This window comes from Electrona antarctica (assembly GCF_951216825.1).
Source record: "Electrona antarctica genome assembly, chromosome: 3".
NCBI lineage: Eukaryota > Metazoa > Chordata > Actinopteri > Myctophiformes > Myctophidae > Electrona > Electrona antarctica.
This window is the reverse complement of record NC_136808.1, coordinates 57,302,302-57,324,883: the sequence shown is the minus strand read 5'-3', so window position 1 is coordinate 57,324,883 and position 22,582 is coordinate 57,302,302. Positions and strand designations below refer to the sequence as shown.

General features: G+C 43.5%; 1 protein-coding gene across 1 annotated transcript; it reads right to left on the bottom strand.

Annotated features, from left to right (window-relative positions):
• Positions 1 to 16,613: 16,613 nt before the first annotated feature.
• LOC306920005 (uncharacterized protein) lies at positions 16,614 to 22,329 on the bottom strand. Its single transcript, XM_079496594.1, has 3 exons — positions 22,198 to 22,329; positions 19,404 to 19,694; positions 16,614 to 18,101 (listed from the first exon to the last, which is right to left on the bottom strand). The coding sequence occupies exons 2-3, from the start codon at positions 19,639 to 19,641 to the stop codon at positions 16,831 to 16,833; spliced, it is 1,509 nt and encodes a 502-aa protein (XP_079352720.1). The 5' UTR covers positions 19,642 to 19,694; positions 22,198 to 22,329; the 3' UTR covers positions 16,614 to 16,830.
• Positions 22,330 to 22,582: the final 253 nt, after the last annotated feature.

The window sequence follows — 22,582 nt, the reverse complement described above, 5'->3', positions numbered from 1 at the left end:
CCTCATCAAACCCTGTACACTCAATACACGCTCCATATATGGCCAGTGCACCCTCAGGTGTCTTACTGGTGTCCAGTAGTGTTTGCAATGCAGTTTTGTTTCAAAACGTTGCATTTGTATCGTCCCACTGAGCAATAGTTGGCTATTAGACGTCCGTCTAAAAATGGGTTATAAAAAATGAAAGTTCTTAGCGGTCTAAGCTTAGATGTTGATTAGCAGTCTTTTAAATGTCTTTATATAGACCGTCCAAGACTTAGACAGTCTATATAAAGACATTTAAAAGACTGCTATGACATCTACTTAGACTCTAAGTAGACGTTCGTCTAATCTAAGCCTAGACTGCTGCTAAAAAACCTTTATAAACCATTTATAACTCATTTTTAGACAGCCATTTAGACGTATTTTAGACGTCTAATAGACTGAAACATACTCAGTGGGGTCGGAGAGTAGTGTGTTGTGCCACTTGGCACATATGTAAAGGTTTTTGGGCGTCACACTTGCGACGTGTTTTCAGCTTGTGTTTTAGCTTCTACTTTTGATATTTATTTATTCATATTTGAATCCTGAAAAGTAACAGATTTGGACATATGAGGTTTCCACCCGACAGCGACGATTTGGCAAGATGGTCGCCATCTGAATATGTTCTGTACTTTGTTTCACCACTGGGAGTATGACAATTAAAGACAAGTCTTTGGTATATCTGATGCCAGGCTGTGTCAGGTTGGTGAACAGTTTTACTTTACTGTAATATTTTTTTAATTATTACTTTTACTTTTTACTTAACTTAAAGTATGACATGACAAACTAAGGATTATTTAAGTACTCATTGTTTGCCACTTTATTTAGCCTACAGTGTTCACCAACAAAGAAATGGTATGTTCAGTGGAGTAACGAGTAACGACAAAACTCTCCCTCTCCCTCTCTCAGTCTTAAGCCCTAACCACACTAAAAGGGTCACCATGCAACTCCTTGGGTCAAAACGGTTGCAAGGAGTTAACGCTAAAACCGTCTCGACCCTTTGGTGTGGTTTTGGCCATTGCATTCCATGCGTTGAATCACTAGGGTCAACGTGGGTCAACGTGCAACAAGACCTATCACACCGCAGGGACAACGCTAAAACCGTCTTGACCCTTTGGTGTGGTTAGGGCTTTAGGCCCCATTTACACTGGCAGCCAAATCTAGCCTGAATCAGATCTGTGCCAAATCAAGATTGAAATCTGATTTGTTTAAATAAGTCTAAATGCAGACTGGTCACATGGATTCTGATTTTTTTCCAATGTGACTTGAGCCACATTCAGAGGTGGTTTCAAATCTGATTTGAGGCGATCTGTCTCAGTCTGACTGATCTAAATCGGATTCCAGGTGACTCGTATGTGACCTGTCTGCATTTAGACTTATTTAAACAAATCAGATTTCAATCTTGATGTGGCACAGATCTGATCCAGGCTAGATTCAGGCTAGATTTGGCTGCCAGTGTAAAGGGGGCCTTGAAGGGCGGCTGTGGCTCAGGAGGTAGAGCAGGTCGTCCGGTCCTCCTGTCTACATGTCGAAGTGTCCTTGGGCAAGACACTGAACCCCAAATTGCTCCCGATGTGCTGGTTGGTACCTTGCATGGCCTCCGCCGCAATCGGTGTATGAATGGGTGAATGTAATTCACAATCTATGTAAAGCACCTTGGATAAAGGCACTATATAAATGCACCATTTACCAAAATGGCAGTGTGAATGGCCGTGCCAAAAGATCAGATTTGACTGAATGCAGTGGCGTGCACAGATAGACACTAGGGGGTGCTAGAGCACCCCCTGCCCTTTTGGCAATGTGCCCTTTTGAATTTTGGATTTTTCAAAAATAGCAGACCTACAAGCTCGTAGCGCGCCACTCGGTGGCGCGCTATGAGCTTGTAGATCTGCTATTTTTCAATAGCTAAAGCATAACATAATGCTAACACCAAAAGGGGTTCCCGCCCAAAATAGATTAAGGCAACCGGCCGGTTCCACGCGCTGCACAAGGTGCCCTTTTTTAACTTGAGCACCTGCCCCTCTAAATGTCTGTGCACGCCACTGACTGAATGTGACTGCAGTCTATAGTCACTCCCTGTCTCTCTCTCTCTCTCTCTCTCCCTCTCTCTCTCTCTCTCTCTCTCTCTCTCTCTCTCTCTCGAAAAACAAACATTAGGAAAAGGAAACACATTATGAATGGACATTTGAATTGAGTGAAACAAGAAATTAAACACCTTATCTCCTTAAGTGATTCAGGTAAAGTACTCCTATTTAATCAGGCAGCGAGCTTGGAGAACAAGATGGCAGGCAGGCAGTATAGGCAAGTTCTGAAGAATTGAATATATAGTAGGCTACAGGTCACATTAGGTCACCAGAATATATGAGTCATAAGACACACAGAAAGGAGTATGAATAACTATAAGACATGATGTTCTACAATATAGATTAATAGTACTTCAACAGTTGCAACATCCTGCATCACTACAATCCGGATATTGGTTCTCAAATATTTGAATCTCCAACAAGCTCACAACGTGTCACACCATGACATGTTGTGAGCTTGTGATTTCGTCGACTAATACTATGACAATTTTTTTTCGTCAACTACCTTTTTTCACTGACAAAAATGAATGGAAACTAAATGAAAACTAATAGCTATGATGACTAAAAATAAAGACTAAATATATTGACAATTTCGTCAACAAATAAAAACTAGACTCAAATGTTAGGAAGGGACTAGTGATCCAGTACAAGTCATTTTACACTTGGTTTGCATGCTGAAAGTAGCAGATCTACAAGCTCACAACGCGTCACAGCTTGTAGATCGGCTATTTTCAGCAAGTGTAAAGTGCAAGTGTCATTACGACGGCATCAAGGCCCACCAAAATACATTTTAGTCGACTAAAATCTTATGACATTTAGTCGCCGAAACTAGACTTAACACTAAAACATTCCAGGTGACTAAAACTAAATGAAAACTATTCAAGAGACTATGACTAAAACTAAAATAAAACGTGGTCAAAATCAACACTGAGCTGCCAAAGTGTAAAGGTTACAGTCGTTAAACTGGTGTTGAACTTGCGTAACAAATTTAGCCCGGGGGACCCCCTGGAATCCCCTCAGTGACCCCTGGGGGTCCCCTGACCGCACTTTGAGAACCACTGCGATAAAGCAGGGACCGCATGGGGTCCCAGACATCTCTGTATGCTTACAGAGGACCGCATGACGTCACAAACATCTCTGTATGCTTACAGAGGACTGCATGGCATCACAAACATCTCTGTAAGCTTACAGAGGACCGCATGGGGTCACAAACATCTCTGTATGGTTACAGCTGGACCGCATGGCATCACAAACATCTCTGTATGCTTACAGAGGACCGCATGGGGTCACAGACATCTCTGTATGCTTACAGAGGACCGCATGGGGTCACAAACATCTCTGTATGCTTACAGAGGACCGCATGGGGTCACAAACATCTCTGTAAGCTTACAGAGGACCGCATGGCATCACAAACATCTCTGTATGGTTACAGCTGGACCGCATGGCATCACAAACATCTCTGTATGCTTACAGAGGACCGCATGGGGTCACAGACATCTCTGTATGCTTACAGAGGACCGCATGGGGTCACAAACATCTCTGTATGCTTACAGAGGACCGCATGGGGTCACAGACATCTCTGTATGCTTACAGAGGACCGCATGGGGTCACAGACATCTCTGTATGCTTACAGAGGACCGCATGGGGTCACAGACATCTCTGTATGCTTACAGAGGACTGCATGGGGTCACAGACATCTCTGTATGCTTACAGAGGACCGCATGGGGTCACAAACATCTCTGTATGCTTACAGAGGACCGCATGGGGTCACAGACATCTCTGTATGCTTACAGAGGACCGCATGGGGTCACAGACATCTCTGTATGCTTACAGAGGACCGCATGGGGTCACAAACATCTCTGTATGCTTACAGAGGACCGCATGGGGTCACAAACATCTCTGTATGCTTACAGAGGACCGCATGGGGTCACAGACATCTCTGTATGCTTACAGAGGACCGCATGGGGTCACAGACATCTCTGTATGCTTACAGAGGACCGCATGGGGTCACAAACATCTCTGTATGCTTACAGAGGACCGCATGGGGTCACAGACATCTCTGTATGCTTACAGAGGACCGCATGGGGTCACAAACATCTCTGTATGCTTACAGAGGACCGCATGGGGTCACAGACATCGCTGTATGCTTACCGAGGACCGCATGGGGTCACAAACATCTCTGTATGCTTACCGAGGACCGCATGGGGTCACAAACATCTCTGTATGCTTACAGAGGACCGCATGGGGTCACAAACATCTCTGTATGCTTACAGAGGACCGCATGGGGTCACAGACATCTCTGTATGCTTACAGAGGACCGCATGGGGTCACAAACATCTCTGTATGCTTACAGAGGACCGCATGCCGTCACAAACATCTCTGTATGCTTACAGAGGACCGCATGCCGTCACAAACATCTCTGTATGCTTACAGAGGACCGCATGGGGTCACAGACATCTCTGTATGCTTACAGAGGACCGCATGGGGTCACAAACATCTCTGTATGCTTACAGAGGATCGCATGGGGTCACAAACATCTCTGTATGCTTACAGAGGACCGCATGGGGTCACAAACATCTCTGTATGCTTACAGAGGACCGCATGGGGTCACAGACATCTCTGTATGCTTACAGAGGATCGCATGGGGTCACAAACATCTCTGTATGCTTACAGAGGACCGCATGGGGTCACAAACATCTCTGTATGCTTACAGAGGACCGCATGGGGTCACAAACATCTCTGTATGCTTACAGAGGACAGCATGGGGTCACAAACATCTCTGTATGCTTACAGAGCTGAGAGTGAGTCAGCAACCGGCCGAAGAACAGATACAGCACAGGTCAAACCTGTAAGGTCAAATAGATTCAGACCCAAGATATTGTCTATGTCGGGTGGAAACTTGTCAAAAATGTTTTATTACTTTTCAAGATTGAAATAAAAAAGTAGCAAAAGTAGCAGATCCACAAGCTCAAAGCGTGCCGGGTTTCCCGCCGTGTCTCGAGGTTGTGGATCTGCTACTTTTGATGATTTTGTGTGACTTAGTATGATCAAGTAGGGCGTTAATTTACCCCCCCAAAAAACACCAAAGGTCAAAGTTGGAGATGTTTCTACACGACAGCAACGGTATGATACTGTAGCCTATATCATAGCATAATCTTGGTTTCACTCTTACCTGCGCCTCTATGGTGTTATACTCTTACTGCTGTTGCTGCACACCTGGATTTCCCCACCATGGAGATCAATAAAGGTTCATCTTTTCTTATCTTATCTTAGCCATACAACAGCACCATGCAGGCGACAGAGTCTCGGGAGGTAGAGCTGCCACTTGGGAATCGGAAGGTTCCCGGTTCGATCGCTCCCTGGCTCCACCCTGCATGGGTAAATGTCGAAGTGTCCTTGAGCAAGAAGACACTGAACCCCTATATATATATATATGTTCCTGTTGAGTAGGTCGGTGCCTTATAATGCACATTGTAAAGTTCTTCGGATAAAGGCGCTATATAAATGCACCATTTACCATTTATATGAAAAGGCATGCATGCATTCAATCAATAAATAACACATAACAAATTACAGCAGCATTAAAAAGCATAGTCATTCAAGTATAGTCATTACGCTGGACAGCATTATGTAATAATAATAATGCATAGCTAAATTATGAGTTTGCGTTTGCACAGAGAATTGTGGGAATAAATGTCAGAATGTGCTGCTGTGTGATGATGATGATGAGGAGGAGGAGGCAGGAACATATTATTATAATTATGACAGGCTGAGCTGCCAAGTGAGCTTTCACAGAAGCAGCAATGGGGAGAAGGGGGTGGGGGGGAGGGGGAGGGGGATGGGAGAAGGGGGTGGGAGGGAGGGGGAGGGGAGAAGGGGGTGCACAGGGCTGTGGAGGAGGGTTGGTGCAGCCGGGAGGGCTTCCAGTTTACAACCAGGACAAAATACAGTCATAACATCAAACCAGGCAAGCAGCAGCAATGGAGGCTTAGGAAAACGCCCTGGTTCGACTTTATAGTCACAGAAGAGAACATAATAAGGCAACAGTGCCCTCTGGTGGAGGCCATAGGAAACGGTTGCTCACTATAAAGCCAGCTAAGCTAATGCAACAAGTAACTAATTACATGTAGGCCTACTCAGGTACTGTGCTTGGGTACAATTTTGAGGTGCTTCTACTTTACTTCGGTCAAATACTTTATCTACTCCATTGCATCACAGCAAATATTGTACATTTTAATTGGCAGCTTTAGCTAATAGTTTCGCAGAGTGTGATTATTATAACTTACATTAACAACTCAAGACCTATTGTACTTCAGATCTATTCTACAAGCTCACAACCATATGTGCTTTGAGCTTGTAGATTGCTGTTTTTGATACTGACAATTGTTTTTTTTATCAATTTTAATTTTTACTTTGGGGTATTTTATATTTGGTGCATTTTCGCTGCCAAAACGTTAGAACATTTCTTCAAGTAAAATGCCTTTTATTTGTTACAGAGTATTTGTATGTGCTGGTATTGGGGCTTTTACTTTCACTTTTAGTCAAACATATATTATGCACATTCTTCTTCATTAGTCCGACACCCTACCCCAAACCAAAATGTTTCCTTTCACATGACGCTGTTCGTTCTTCACGGGAGTCATGGCGGGACTTCCCCCCGTTCGGGGCGCCTTGTTACAATTACAACATTAACGTGTACATAAACGTTCAGATTTCAAATATAAAGTTCTCACCCATGGGCCATGGATGTTAGAATGTTGCACCTGTGCATTCCGTATTCTTCAATAAAAAAGCATTTTGATCCGATCTGTGGCCACTTTTCCTGCCGCCACGTGTCCCTATCGTTTGGGAAGTATATTGCACTCTGATACATTACAACTTTTGAGAAAAAATGCCCACCACTTTTGAGAAAAATGGCCACCACCGCAAAATTAATAGTACAGTATAGCGAAATGAAAAGGTATAGTAACTACTATACTACTACTTTCGCTTTTGTGGTAACGGCACTTTAGAACAGTGTTGTAATAAACAGTATAGTGTTGTAGTGTAGAAAGTATTTTGTATTAGTAACTAAATGCCTCTCCCAACTAGACTATTCGATCAGGTGGCACATCTATGCCTCACAGGTGGGAAGTAAATTTTGTTTAAAATGACCCAAACCAGGTTTCTGTAACTGTAATGTTCATATACACAAAGCGAGTATAATTATAAGTTGATGAATTGAATAGATAGGATTAGGACCACAATGGAAACCAGGGTAGCCAGAATGCACACCTTAAAACACGCTCGGCCTCATTTCTTTCCACCAACCTCATGCCGACCGCTCTGTGGGGCGGTTCTTGCATTCTTGTATTTGTTTTACTGAGAATAAGGTTATAAATATAAGTTTAGGGTTAGGCATAGTTTGACTGAGGTTAAGTTTAGGAATAGAGTTAGGTTTTGGCACCGTTTTACTGAGGTTAAGTTTCTGGTTTAAGGACTTCAGTGTTTTGTACCATACTATTGTATGAGTACCGAACAAAGAATGTTTGCTTTCGCCATCTTTGTTGAAGAAGTGTCTGGGCTCTGAGGTACGAGCTGGTTAGGTTTCTGGTTTAAGGACTTCAGTGTTTTGTACGATACTATTGTATGAGTACCGAACAAAGAATGTTTGCTTTCGCCATCTTTGTTTCTGAGGTACGAGCTGGTTAGGTTTCTGGTTTAAGGACTTCAGTGTGACTGCAGGAATAGAGTTAGGTTTTGGCACCGTTTTACTGAGGTTAAGGTTAGGAATGAGGTTGGGTTTAACCGTTTACCCATAGTTTAAGGTTATGTTTAGGAATACCAGGCAGAGCAGCTGTACACCCGAGGCGACTGTGTTTTGAGGAAAGCGTTGTGGTATCAAAACAAGTCCCCAGGACTTTGTTTAAAGACTTTTAGCCATAATGTCTGACTGTACCACGTGCTGATTACATTTCTGACTAATAGCGTATTCAATCAATCAAAGAAATCAATAAGGAAATAGTTTCTTATAAGTTATAATGAATGAGTGAGGACCTTGAGTATGAAGACAAGGTTGAAAATATATTAAATCGTCTTTTAAAGGGATAGTTCATATTTCTTTTAACTTAAGCTGTATGAAATACTTGCCATTAATATTGTTGTTGCAACTGATTGCCCGAGTCCCGTGGTGGGAGTTCTGTTCTTGTTTTGGTCAATATTAAGTAGTTCCGGTCATTTTGTGGGGGGCAGTGGGGCCACACAGTGAAAGTAAATTAATCCACAACACTAACGTAATTCGTATTGTTTACCCATTTCTAAAATATTAGCGCAACTTTCGTTCAACTTTGACCCCTCTATCACATGGAACTATTTTTTGGGTGTAGTGATATGGACACAAAAAACATAGTTGTGTGTGATAGAGGAGTAAAAAATGAACGGAAGTTGCACTCATATTTTGGAAATAGGTGAACAATATAAATTATGTTAGTTTTGTGGATTAATTTACGCTTAATGCGTGGCCCCCTGTGCCCCCCACAAAATGACCGGAACTACTTAATATTTCACCAAAACCAGAGCAGAACTCCCACGACGGGACTCGGGCAATCAATTAGTACAGTTGCAACCACTATAATAATGGCAAGTATTTCATACATCTTAATAGGCCTATCTCACAGCCCCCTTTCCACGCCCCCTTCCGGTAGCTAGTGGTCATTTAACATTAGGCATTTACACTTTTTTTCTCTGGAGAATCTAAGTACATTTCCTAATGTTAAAATGTCAAAGACCGATAATAATATGAAGAAAACACAATGGTATAACAACTCAAATAAGTAGAATAAACCTTACCTTTACAAAACGGTAGTTTGTGGCTTGTGAAAATACCTCTTTTAACATGGAAGTCTATGGACCGGGGCGGGGAAATGCTGTGAGATAGCTTATTAAGTAAAAACTCTGAACTATCCCTTTAAGTGATTTCTTGCGGATGATCCATGGCTGCCTTTGTGAATGTCACCACAGATCAATTAATTGATTATTTGCTCATACAAACCCACTGAGTAATAATAACCATGAACATTTGGAGCTGTGCACATCCCCAATTTGCATTGCCTCTCAGCAGGCTTCCATACAGAGGAATGGGCAGAGCGGTGCCCTGTAGGGCAGCTGTAGGGCAGCTGTGGTGTCACGCTGTGCTTAGATTTGACACCGCAGCTATACTTCTTCAATTATAAGATTAATTTAATGGCTCTGGCTGTGCCTTATATTGTTTACAAAGAACTTGATTTGACAACAGAATTCTTGATCAAGTAATTTCCATAAATGCTTGTGACTCAAAAGTGCATGTCAATAATGTCCATTAGCCTACTCATGGACATAAATAACTTTCGGTTAAATCAATCATCTAAAATCTGAAACTATTCACCACCTTTCGCTCAAAGAAGGCTTCTCCCATTGCACACGGCCAGTACATTTACTCAGGTACTATATTTATTTTTATTTTTACATTATTTGTGTAAATCTGAGTACTTTGTCCACCTCTGTGTATCTTCATCAGAAACCACACATCTATACCGCTATAGGACAAGAGTAGTATCTCAAGCCAGACAACCAATGCTACAGAGTCGACAAGCTGCTCATATAACAATAGGGCTTGTTTTGTGAGCGTGTAGATCTACTAATTTCGGAAGACTGATGCATTTAGAAAAATTGAAAAAGTTAAGCATTGTTAAAGCAATCAATGGCAGAGAGGAGGCACTGGGGTTCACTCCGGTCCTGAGGAAGTCAAGGGGAGTGTACACCCCAACGGAACAGGACCTGGAGGTCCTGAGGAAGTCAAGGGGAGTGTACACCCCAACGGAACAGGACCTGGAGGTCCTGAGGAAGTCAAAGGGAGTGTACACCCCAACGGAACAGGACCTGGAGGTCCTGAGGAAGTCAAAGGGAGTGTACAGCCCAACGGAACAGGACCTGGAGGTCCTGAGGAAGTCAAGGGGAGTGTACACCCCAACGGAACAGGACCTCAACTCAACTCAACTCAACTCAACTTTATTTATATAGCACATTTTACATGACCAGGTCAACCTGTACACAAGTGCTGTACAGGTTCAGAAACAAAAACAATACAATATAGACAGGCATTTAAACATGAAAACAAACAGGCATTTAGAAGAAATATAAGCAAGAATATACAATATAAGCAGGCAATACAAAGGAGCAAACAAAGCAAACTATTGCACTAGTGAAGGGGGCTATACTTCAACTGTCGTTAAAAGCCAGGGAGAAGTGGGTTTTAAAAGAGATTTAAAAGTTATGATGGACTGGGCAGCTCTGATATGAGCTGGAGGTCTGAGGGAACTTGCCTGGAATGCCTTGCATGTGATGAGGAGTGTGGACATGGGAGAAGACCTGAAGAGGAGGCTGTTCGTAGCTACAGTGTGATGAGGAGAGTAGACATGGGAGAAGACCTGAAGGGACAGTGTGGAAATGGGAGAAGACCTGAAGAGGAGGCTGTTCGTAGCTACAGTGTGATGAGGAGAGTAGACATGGGAGAAGACCTGAAGGGACAGTGTGGAAATGGGAGAAGACCTGAAGAGGAGGCTGTTCGTAGCTACAGTGGAGACAGTACTGCTGTATTGTGGACATGGGAGAAGACCTGAAGAGGAGGCTGTTCGTAGCTACAGTGGAGACAGTACTGCTGTATTGTGGACATGGGAGAAGACCTGAAGAGGAGGCTGTTCGTAGCTACAGTGGAGACAGTACTGCTGTATTGTGGACATGGGAGAAGACCTGAAGAGGAGGCTGTTCGTAGCTACAGTGGAGACAGTACTGCTGTATTGTGGACATGGGAGAAGACCTGAAGAGGAGGCTGTTCGTAGCTACAGTGGAGACAGTACTGCTGTATTGTGGACATGGGAGAAGACCTGAAGAGGAGGCTGTTCGTAGCTACAGTGGAGACAGTACTGCTGTATGGGGCTGAGACATGGACCCTGCAGGAAAGGCCCCTGAGTGGAGTCTACACGAGAATTGCATTATTCATTTATTTTTGTCATACATAGTGAGTGCTAGTGAGGAACAAATGAGTGAAGTGGTCCTTTAAGTAAATAAAAACATAAATCAGAGAACTTCTTCCACCACTGTAGGCTATATCTCCTAGCAGAGGCAGAATGAACTGTGGATACAGTAGGTTTGGTCAGTAAAGCTGACAAAGGCCTACGTGCCAAACGCTTCCATGCTTTTTTGTAGGCTAGCCATCATTTTTATAGACTCCTAAACATGCGGGTGTTTCTTCCTCGAGTATATTGTAAAGAATCAGCATCCAGTTTCGCAGGGCCGGTCCTGAGCAATCTGGCGCCCCAAGCAGGATTTTTCGCGGCGCCCTGGGGAGGTACTGGGGGGGAGGCACTGGGGGGACACTGGGGAGGCACTGTAAATGGTAAATGGTAAATGGTGCATTTATATAGCGCCTTTATCCAAGGCGCTTTACATAGATTGTGCATTACATTCACCCATTCACACACACATTCATACACCGATTGCGGCGGAAGCCATGCAAGGTACCAACCAGCACATCGGGAGCAATTTGGGGTTCAGTGTCTTGCCCAAGGACACTTCGACATGTAGACAGGAGGAGCCGGGATTCGAACCGCCGACCCATGGATCATTGGACGACCTGCTCTACCTCCTGAGCCACAGTCGCCCTGTGGAGGCACAGGGGGGACACTGGGCACTGGGGAGGCACTGTGGAGGCACTGGGGGGACACTGGGGAGGCACTGTGGAGGCACTGGGGGGACACTGGGGAGGCACTAGGGAGGCCCTGGGCAGACATTGGGGAGGTACTGGGGAGGCACTGGGGGGGACACTGGGCAGACAGAGTTGGGACAGAGTAGGGCGGCTGCATCGTGGGCCTGTATGAAGGGCCGGGCCTGCAGTTTCATCATCTCAATACAGTCAAGACGGTCCTTTGAACTGAGCATACCCTTCCCTTGAAGTGAGTAACAGAATGTGTTTGGCCCGATCGAGTGAATTGTTGAAACTCAAATTAAACTTTACCTATAGTGAAAAAACATATTATAGGCATTGTTTTTCACAAGCCACAGGGCTTGTTTAACGGCATAGTTTTAACATCACCTTGTTGTGAACTTGCGCTTGTTTTATGTTTGTGGAGGTTCTGTTACAGAAAACAGATTGGCTGCACTACCTCATGATAGCCTTAGGTGTCACTACAACACCACCAATGTCATGAATGTATCCTACTGACTAGTAGTAGGATATTAGAACATAATTATGGAGAACATAACACACACATCAACCACAGGGTCTGATCTTAATTAAGAATACAATTATAGGAGACAGAAACTTACATGGAACATAGAATGGTAAACCCTCAAATATCAGCCTACTTCTCCGATCCTATACGCTGATGCACAACCACCAGTATACTGTTGACTAGGCCTTAACTCTTAATTAATGTTGTTGATATATATTATGTATTTAAAACCAATTTAGGCCTGACCTCAACATTTAAAAAAAAATCTTCTAAATCGTCCAGTTTTTTCTGAAATAAATATTTTCACGATTTTTCAAAAATAGCAGACCTACAAGCTCGTAGCGCGCCACTCGGTGGCGCGCTATGAGCTTGTAGATCTGCTATTTTTCAATAGCTAAATTATAACATAATGTTTAAAACACCAAAAGGGGTTCCCGCCCAAAATGGTTTAAGTAAATGTATTTCTACATTTACTTAAATGTAGAAATAATTAGATGACCTGATGACCCGGGCCTACACAACTGTCACAAGACCTCATGCTGTAGCTCTTCTTATATCACAGCCATGTGGGGCTTGTTGCTTTACAACACATGGGGGGCGAAGAGAGCTATCCTAGCCTTTGGATTTATATGTACCGAAGAATAATATTCACACATGCATTATGCATACATCAACCCCTTGCAAGGGCACAGACACGTTAAATGTGGAACATGTGCTGTCCTCATCTTCAGAATAAACAGAGGCGAATTTGCATTCTGATCCCAAGCGCTGACATTTGCTCAGGAAATTAATCATGCATGCATATTCACAAGACCGCCAGGCATCCGTTCCCTGGGACTCCTTACTATTCAGATACAGAGAGTATAACGCTCACACATTTTTGTCTCCGCCAGGCCAAAGGCTTGACGAGACTGTTTTGCACCCGGTCTGTCCATCTCCATCCGTGTGCCATTCTGTCTGTGTACAGATTATAATCTGTATTGCATTACTGCTATTATTTTCATGTTGTCATATGCCTTTGCTTTTTCATTGCTCTATAAAGCACGTTGAGCTGCATTTCATGTCATGAAAGGTAGGCCTACTATACAAATAAAGCTGCATTATTATTATTATTCTCGTATAATCTCTAGTAGGCCTATTATTTACATGGTGAATAGTTGACCTATCAATCATTTAGCTAGGAAGTAGGAACGCCTGGAACTTCCTCAGGGACTCCTGGGTGTCCGAACCCCACATTGAGAACCATAGTCTATGGTTCTCAATGTGGGGTTCCAAAGGTTCCCCTTTGCGTGGGAAAGTCCCTCATTTCCAAGACTTTTCAGGTGTCCCACAAACTGAGACCCTGTCCCACATTGTGACTGGCAAGCATCAGTGTTCAAACTGAGACCCTGTCCCACATTATGACTGACAGGCATCAGCGTTCAAACTGAGACCCTGTCCCACATTATGACTGACAGGCATCAGCGTTCAAACTGAGACCCTGTCCCACATTGTGACTGGCAGGCATCAGCGTTCAAACTGAGACCCTGTCCCACATTGTGACTGGCAGGCATCAGCGTTCAAACTGAGACCCTGTCCCACATTATGACTGGCAGGCATCAGCGTTCAAACTGAGACCCTGTCCCACATTGTGACTGGCAGGCATCAGCGTTCAAACTGAGACCCTGTCCCACATTGTGACTGGCAGGCATCAGCGTTCAAACTGAGACCCTGTACCACATTGTGACTGGCAGGCATCAGCGTTCAAACTGAGACCCTGTCCCACATTGTGACTGGCAGGCATCAGCGTTCAAACTGAGACCCTGTCCCACATTGTGACTGGCAGGCATCAGTGTTCAAATGCCTGAATAGTTGGCTTTCTCTTGTAAAGCTCTCTTTCCTGCAAGATGTTTTTAAGCCTGTTAAAATAACATGAGAAATATCTCCGGCCTAGGCTACAGTATAGGCCTACCAAATCTGGCTATAGCACCCATGACCAAAATTTGCATTTTAAAACAAAATGTGAGATGCCAGAGGGGTTAAATAACACAATTATAGTATAGGCAATATTAGGCATATGGACTATGGTCGAATATGACATCAAGGAAGAGGAAAAACATCCGCACACCAGTTTGTAGAGCTCTGAGACCTGTTCGCGAGTTTTTTATTCCTATGATGGGAGGGAATTTGGAGCGCTGTGATTGGTTGTCAGTGGAGTAGGAAGCGCTGGGCTGTGTTTTGGACCGCACACAAGTGTTTATGCCTACTAGTACTCTATGACTAGTACTAACCCTATCTCTAACTCTAACCTAAACATAACCGCAAGCAGGGGAGCAACGCATCCCTCACCAACCTTAATCCAAAAACTATTAACGTACCCCTCACCAACCTTAATCCAAAAACTATTAAAAAATCCACGGTAGTAAAAGATGTGGCGGAGTGGTAAAACGAGCGCTCCTAAACCTGAGCTATCCTAGGAATAAAAAACTAGTGCCCTGTTCCCCAGTGCAGAACATCCCTGGTTCAAAGCTCACCAGGCACACCAACAGAACATCCCTGGTTCAAAGCTCACCAGGCACACCAACAGAACATCCCTGGCTCAAAGCTCACCAGGCACACCAACAGAAACCCCATCATGGATAGGCCTATATGTTATGTTGGTTGTCCTATTAACTTGTAGGTGCTTTTAATCATTATCGTCAATCATGACTTTTAATGTTTTTACTCTCATGAACTTGATTTTTCTATTGATTGTTTTAAGTGTGTAAAGTGCTCCGGTAAATTCTCCTCTGATGGGAACCTGTCAGTCCAGGTTCTAGCCCTGGGATTGGTCTAGGGTTCTGTTCTCCTCTGATGGGTGGACTGACAGGTTCTAGCCCTGGGATTGGTCTAGGGTTCTGTGCTCCTCTGATGGGTGGACTGACAGGTTCTAGCCCTGGGATTGGTTGATGGGTGGACTGACAGGTTCTAGCCCTGGGATTGGTTGATGGGTGGACTGACAGGTTCTAGCCCTGGGATTGGTTGATGGGTGGACTGACAGGTTCTAGCCCTGGGATTGGTCTAGGGTTCTGTGCTCCTTCACACTCCCAAGTGATCATTAATCAATTATTTTTGTGTATATATATATATATATATTTGCTCTTTTTTTCCTGTCATTGTAATATTTGCCTGATGAAGACCTAGTCGGTCGAAACGTTGCAATTTGTTGCCTTATTTTTTTGACCTGGGAACGATTCTACAAATGTATTCTAAAACCTGAATATTTTTCAAAAATAGCAGATCTACAAGCTCATAGCGCGCCACTCGGTGGCGCGCTATGAGCTTGTAGATCTGCTATTTTGCAATAGCTAAATTATAACATGTTTAAAACACCAAAAGGGGTTCCTGCCCAAAATGGGTTAAAGTAAGTATCGGCGCTCTACAAACTGGTGTGCGGATGTTTTTCCTCTTCCTTGAAGTTTGCCTTGATGCCCGACATCGAGCACCTGGCCTGAATATAGGCATTGAGATGTGCACACAATCTACTGTGAACGAATATGACATCATGGCATTTAACCCATTCTGGACAGGAACCCCTTTGTGTTTTAACTATGTTATACTTTAGCTATAGAGGGTATGCGTGCGACATCATCATCAAAACAGGAAGTTATGCGGGAACGCCTACCGAGTGCCAAAAAATTACTTTCTAGCATTGACAGCTCATACATCCAAACAGAAAAGTCCAATATGATTGCATTAAACGCCGTTAAACATTAAACTCAATTTGCCACTCGAGTTGCCATTCACTTTATGCATGCGCATACCCTCTATTGAAAAATAGCAGATCTACAGTGGCGCGCTACGAGCTTGTAGGTCTATTTTTGAAATAAATCGTAAAAATGCGGCAACAAATCTTTGAATATATGTTCTTTCAGAGCGAACTTTTTTTTTTTTGACGTCAGGCCTAAATTAATTAATAGCAACGAGTTGTCCTGTTCCACTCTGATCCTGTTCCACTCTGATCTGAGTTTAAATGCATATCCTCCCAAGGATACTATGAAAGCGAGATAGAGCAGTGGTTCCTAAAAATGTTTTAGCTCAACACCCAAAAGAGAAATTAGATGTGTCAATCAGGAGTAGCCATTTATCAGCTTTTATAGTCTTCCTTAACAAATTTGGTCTGCTCATTTCTTTGTGTCATCACTTTAATGACCGAGTTCTCTATTCTGATTGTATAAAATTGGTAGGCTGACCTGAAAATGCATTTTCTGTTTAATAAAAAGCTGGAGAGACATGGAGACTCCTGTTACTGAAGATAGATGGATACCTTTATTATCCCGCGGAAAAGAGTCAGGCAGTTCATTTTACAACTTACATGTATGTAAGTATAAGAAATAGAAAAAGTACTGTAGTATACAGTAGAAACAAGGGAACGGGAAAGACATAATTTAATAATAAAATACTACAGATCAAACCGGGGTAACCAAAAACATAGCAAATAGTACTTTCACAATATAGATCTATTAAAATGTAATACTTTTATCTTCTTTGATTGATTTGATTGTAGAAAGTAGACTATTATGACAAGTCCACATTTGGGTCAAGATACAGCAAACGCGCACAATCTTGTCGAGCCACGTGCAGCCCTCGTCTTCACAGTCGAGGCAGTAGCACGCCGGTATTTTGTGACTTAGCATGGTGAACTTGTTCCGTACATTTTCGACGAGCCTCTGCACGGGGATCCTGAGTTGTTCCATCTTCTCCGTCGGCTCCACAACGTTCAGACGAGGTTCTCCCTTCTTGTCGGGGCCCGTCACTTCTGCACACATCAGTCCTCTGCTCTCCCTGATTGTAAATCCACGAGCCGCCAGCACCAGGTCTCCTTGCTGTAGTCTTTGGAGAAGACCACTGATTGAGGTCAACGTCATGTCGTCGACAATACCTCCGCAGCCTTTAGAAACGTAAGAGATGACTCCAAACGGTGCGATCGCAATGAGAAACTTCTGGGTGTGCGCATGTTTGTACCGTCTCTCTGTGGCAATTTCAAAGCAGTCAACGATGATAGCATAGCGCTGCTTTCCAAGCGCCTCCTCAAATTCGTGAGGCATGGTCTGGAAAATGGCATCTCTGTCTGGCCAAAACACACAATCTCTAAGCTCTGAAAAAAACAATATATCTATGGTGTCTTTGAATATGCTGGCCGCAGTTTTCGGGTCTATGCGGAAGATGTGTGCAAGGAGCACGGTTGGCCAATCCAGCCTCAGTCGCATGAGCGTCAAGACAAGCTTTTGGAACTTAGACAGCTTTCGGTCATTCTCTAAGAAATGCGCCACTACCGACAGCACAGCATTGAGCATAGGAAAGGATGGAAGCCCAGTGTAGTACTTAACTCTCGCATCGTTGTCTGTAAAGTACTCCTCATCAAATTGCTTTCGGGAGAGGCATTTCTTCGCCCCCCTGTAATCCTCCAGCAATTGGCGAATGTCGTCGCGCCCAAGGTTACAAGAATTGAATTCCTGCACTTGCTCAGTGTTGTCCACCTCTGGTTCTGGTTCTGCTTCTCCCACCTGTGACGCATGGTCAGATTCACCACAGGTCGTTGACAGAGGCTGTGGGAGGACTTTATCCACCTCTGGTGTCTGTGGAGCTGGCGCTGTAGATGCAGTGCAGTTCACTGGCTGCAGTTTCGTTGTCCTCCGGTTGGTGTTGCGCAGTGATGCCTCTTCCGTGTGCCCCAGGAGTAATGTAGGTGTCCAGTCAGTGTCACTGTCAAGCGTTTCATCGGCTGGTTTGCCTGAAGAGAACACAGATGTGTTTATTAGTTTGTGTTGTAGCTGTAAACCAGCTATTTGTACGATGTGACAACCACCAGGCGGCAAGGAGCCTCCGCTATCCAATCACTTTCAGCATTCACAGGCTAGAACAACAGTTCTCAAACTATGGGTCATGACCCAAAAATGGGTCGCAAGAAGTTTTCGTTGGCAAACGGGGAAAAAAAATAAAAAAAAATTTAATCAAGAAATGGAAAAAAGGGGGGTTGTCGTGACCAGATTGTCAGTTGATGACTAAGATGACCACTTGACTCCTCATACACACATACAGCTCCAGCAGAGCAGCAGCACAGGCAAGAGACCGCACACACACACACTATATTCATAAAAAGTTCAATGTGAGCGGGTGCCGGGTGGCTTAAAGGAGGATTTGTAACTACAACATTTGGACCACAGGTCCATTTGGTTACATTTGTACCCTCTTAGGAGTTAAATTAACACTGATAAATTGGCACTGTAGGGGGCACTGAATGTGAAAATTGTTACACACAATTGTCATTGTATGTAAATCTGATTTAGAGCAGTAAATACAATACGCCCCCCGAGTCAATTTACGGATCGGGATCGCGATCTAAAACTACCGAGCGGCGAGGTCATGATGCTCACAGAAAGACAGACAGTTACCAACTGCTGCCGCCCGGCCGGGATGGACAGAAGCACACGGTCAGTCAGTGGCCAAAGATAAAACGGAGAGCTGGATTAACCAATTTTGGACAGGAACCCCTTTTGGTGTTAGCATTATGTTATGCTTTAGCTATTGAAAATCACACCCGTGTGAACTGAGTGGTGCAATTCCCCCCTTACGGGCGCGTCAGCGTCGCGTCTCCGTCAGGGAATGTTCCCTTTTTAATCAATGAAGGGTGGCTTCTCTCTCTCTCTCTCTCTCTCTCTCTCTCTCTCTCTCTCTCTCTGAGTGGTTGCACCACTCAAAAATAGCAGATGTACAAGCTCATAGCGCGCCACCGAGTGGTTGGAGCTTGTAGGTCTGCTATTTTTGAAAAATCGAAGAACGACTGACATAGAAACCTAGCTTTTTCAGAAAACTGTCAGGATGTAGAAGACATTTTTTTAGAATCTGATCTCAGGTCAAAATGGGTTAAGAAACTCTGGTGGTTCTGGGAACATAATGGCTAAATATGCTTTAATGCGTGTACAGAAACACGGCTGCTTTTATCGATTGACTACAATATTAATCAAATTAATTTAACTGATACGGTAGGCGTACAAATAAGCAGGAATCACTGTGCGTTTTGAATATAACTTACCAGAGAGAAAATGCTGTGAACAAACAAAATGTTTGGCAGTGCTGTTTAAGGTGATGTCTGGTTGTCTTATCGCCGACACCCAAGCCATGCGACGCCGCTTTGTTAACTCGGATATCTGTTCATCATGGTCTTGCCTCCAGTCTGGAATGCTGAAGAACTGCACTCCATTATCGAGCCGCTTGCCTTTCCGGTCGTGAGTACAGTTCTTACATCCAATAACACAGCACCGTGTTATCATGGTCGAGTCTGCAGAGTCTATAGATGGCGACTGTTGATCAACTGTACCCCAAACTGCAAGAAAAAACAAAACATGTCAAAATTAAATATTTGACAACTTCGACTAGTCCACAAAAAGGTCCCTGGCCTTCTGTTCCTTATTACATTATAATTGTACAATACAAACATTTTAGAGGGGGGTGACCAACCGCTTACAAAGCTTATGAAGTCAGCCAGTACCATGTATCGTATCCCAGTGCAATCTTACGGAAGAAGTGCTGCGCATGCAGATGGGCTAAAGGCTGAATAAATAATAAATATGCAATTTAAGCCCGGTTGTTTCACGCCCCTCTAAAACATTTACATGCCTTTTTAGTTTATCGTCTGTAGCTAGCCAGAAATATCTTAACTTTTTGGAAACAATACTGCGAAGAGTTCACCACTGTTCAACCCCCGTTCTACTGATGCAGGGATATCCTGACACGGAACCTCTTCTAGGAGTTAAGAGTGAGGTTCCAAACGGGGCTAGTACACCCTGAGAGTGTACAAAATGGAACCAAACAAACCTGTAAGGGTCTGAGGATTTTACAGTGTACTTTGGGATTCCAGTATAGTTTACCACAGTAATCTTTCTTCATTTTAAGTGTAGGCCACTTAAGTAAGTAGCCTTGCCGAGCCATGAGGCCCATAGGGCAGGAGCCTATCTCCTGTTTCTGTAGCGTGAGGCAGCTTGATGTACAAGTACACCCCCTGGACATGACGCTAGTATGTCACAGGGACTTACCACCCAATCCAACCCTTGATGCAGAGTGTCAAGCAGGGAGGCAATGAGTCTTTGGTATGACCCGGCCGGGGATTGAACCCCGACCTCCCAGTATCAGGGCGGACACTCTTACCACAAGGCCACTGAGCTGGTTTTAGCACTGTTTAGCATGGAAATAAGTGAATTGGTGATGGTGTAACAGAGCTTGCTCCTTCAGTAAGGGCATTTCTTATTGGTTAGTGGGCGGCACATGATTATAGCATGCTTAAACATTCAACAATTAAGGTCTACTGTTTTGTATATCCAGTTATTTGGGGGAATAAACAAGAAGTTGAAGGATAAAACGAAGTCTGAGAATGATGGCATGTTCCTCCACTCCTCATGTAAACTTTACATTACTTAACCCATTAAGCCTGACGTCGAAATAAAAAAAAAGTATTCTGAAAGAATATATATATATATATATATATATATATATATATATATAGTCAAAGATTTGTGCCACATTCACGATTTTTCAAAAATAGCAGACCTACAAGCACGTAGCGCGCCACTCGGTGGTGCGCTATGAGCTTGTAGATCTTCTATTTTTCAATAGCTAAAGTATAACATAATGCTTAGTTAAAACACCAAAAAGGGGTTCACGCCCAGAATGGGTTAAGACCATTTTTCAACCAACAATTCTACATCGAGGTGGCTAAATGTCCCTGGTGCTCAAGCCCATCCTGTATCCCTGTGAGTAAGTAAGTAAGTACAGTAAGTACATTTTATGTATATAGCATAGAAAACTCAAAGTGCTTTACAACATGCAGAGAATAAAAACAAAGACAAGCAAAATACAACAGAATAATACTCAACAAAAAACAGGAACATACATTTTTGATCTAAGAAAAAAAGAACACCACAGCAAAATAAACAACACACACATGTAAAACCATCATGTAACATCAGGAAATGCTTGTGCAAATAGCAAAGTTGATTCTTAAAAATGTCCACCGAGGCTGCGGATCTCAACACCTGTGGGAGGGCATTCCACAGTGTGGGGGCGCTACAACCTGAAAGGCTCGTCACCTTTTGTTTTAAGTTTGGTGTTTGGAACTATTAAGAGACCCTTATGGGTCTGTAACTCAGAGTGTACAAATGTACACTCTGAGTTAAATGAACAGTAGTTTTACAATATAAATTGGGGTACCAGAGATAGAAATGCCATTCAATCGGGGATCCGTGGCATAATGCGTGTGAAACTGGGGGTCCTTGAAATTAATGTGTTTCGGAATCACTGCTGGAGCCGTAAAAATCCTCCCTTATCGGGGTCACTGGTATATGTTTTCAAATGGGGGGGTCCGTGGCCTAATAAATGTTCATTTGGGGGTCCTTGACACGAAAGAGTGTGGGAACCACTGCTCTAAGGTAGGCACAGGGCAGACCCAAGTGCACCAGCCATCAACGTGCCTGAAAGCACACTACCTGTTAGCTCTGGTCCATAGCAGGACTACTAACTACCGGTATCCAAAAAGAGAACCCACAGTCCACAGTCAGACACACACCAATGAACTTTCTATCCTTTTACAACAAATCTGTCCATCTTTTTATATTAGTTTGTTTAATCAACTCTCATACAGTCAATAACTTGTTTTCCTTTTTAGCTTTAGCATTAGTTAGCTACTATAGCCACCTGTCTGACTCTGACTGAAACACACAACTCCACCATATTTCCTTACATGGGCTAAATAGATACGAACCCACGCCGATGTTCTTAACTGAGATGCAACGGGATTTTACAGATTTACCCAACTTCATTAATTGAACACTTACTGTCGCCGTATGTCCACTTGTTATCAGCCGAAACGAACGTCTCTCTTCCACTTCCTCCTTTGAGGCTTTGACCTTTCTCCTTTTAGTCCCGCCCCCTCATTTTTTCAGTAGGTTGGCTCAAGTTGATTGACACATCGATCACCCAATAAAAATCCTCCGATCTCCTTTCTTTCTTTCTTTCTTTCTTTCTTTCTTTCTTTCTTTCTTTCTTTCTTTCTTTCTTTTGAACGTCATCATTAAAAGATCACAATAAAACGGTAAACATTCAAATTCGAACTGTAGGCCTACAGTGGGGCCAAACAAACAAACAAAAAACTATCAAATCGAGGATCTGTGGACTATTGCAATCAATGAAAGATATTACTGATGTGAAGTACTGGAACCC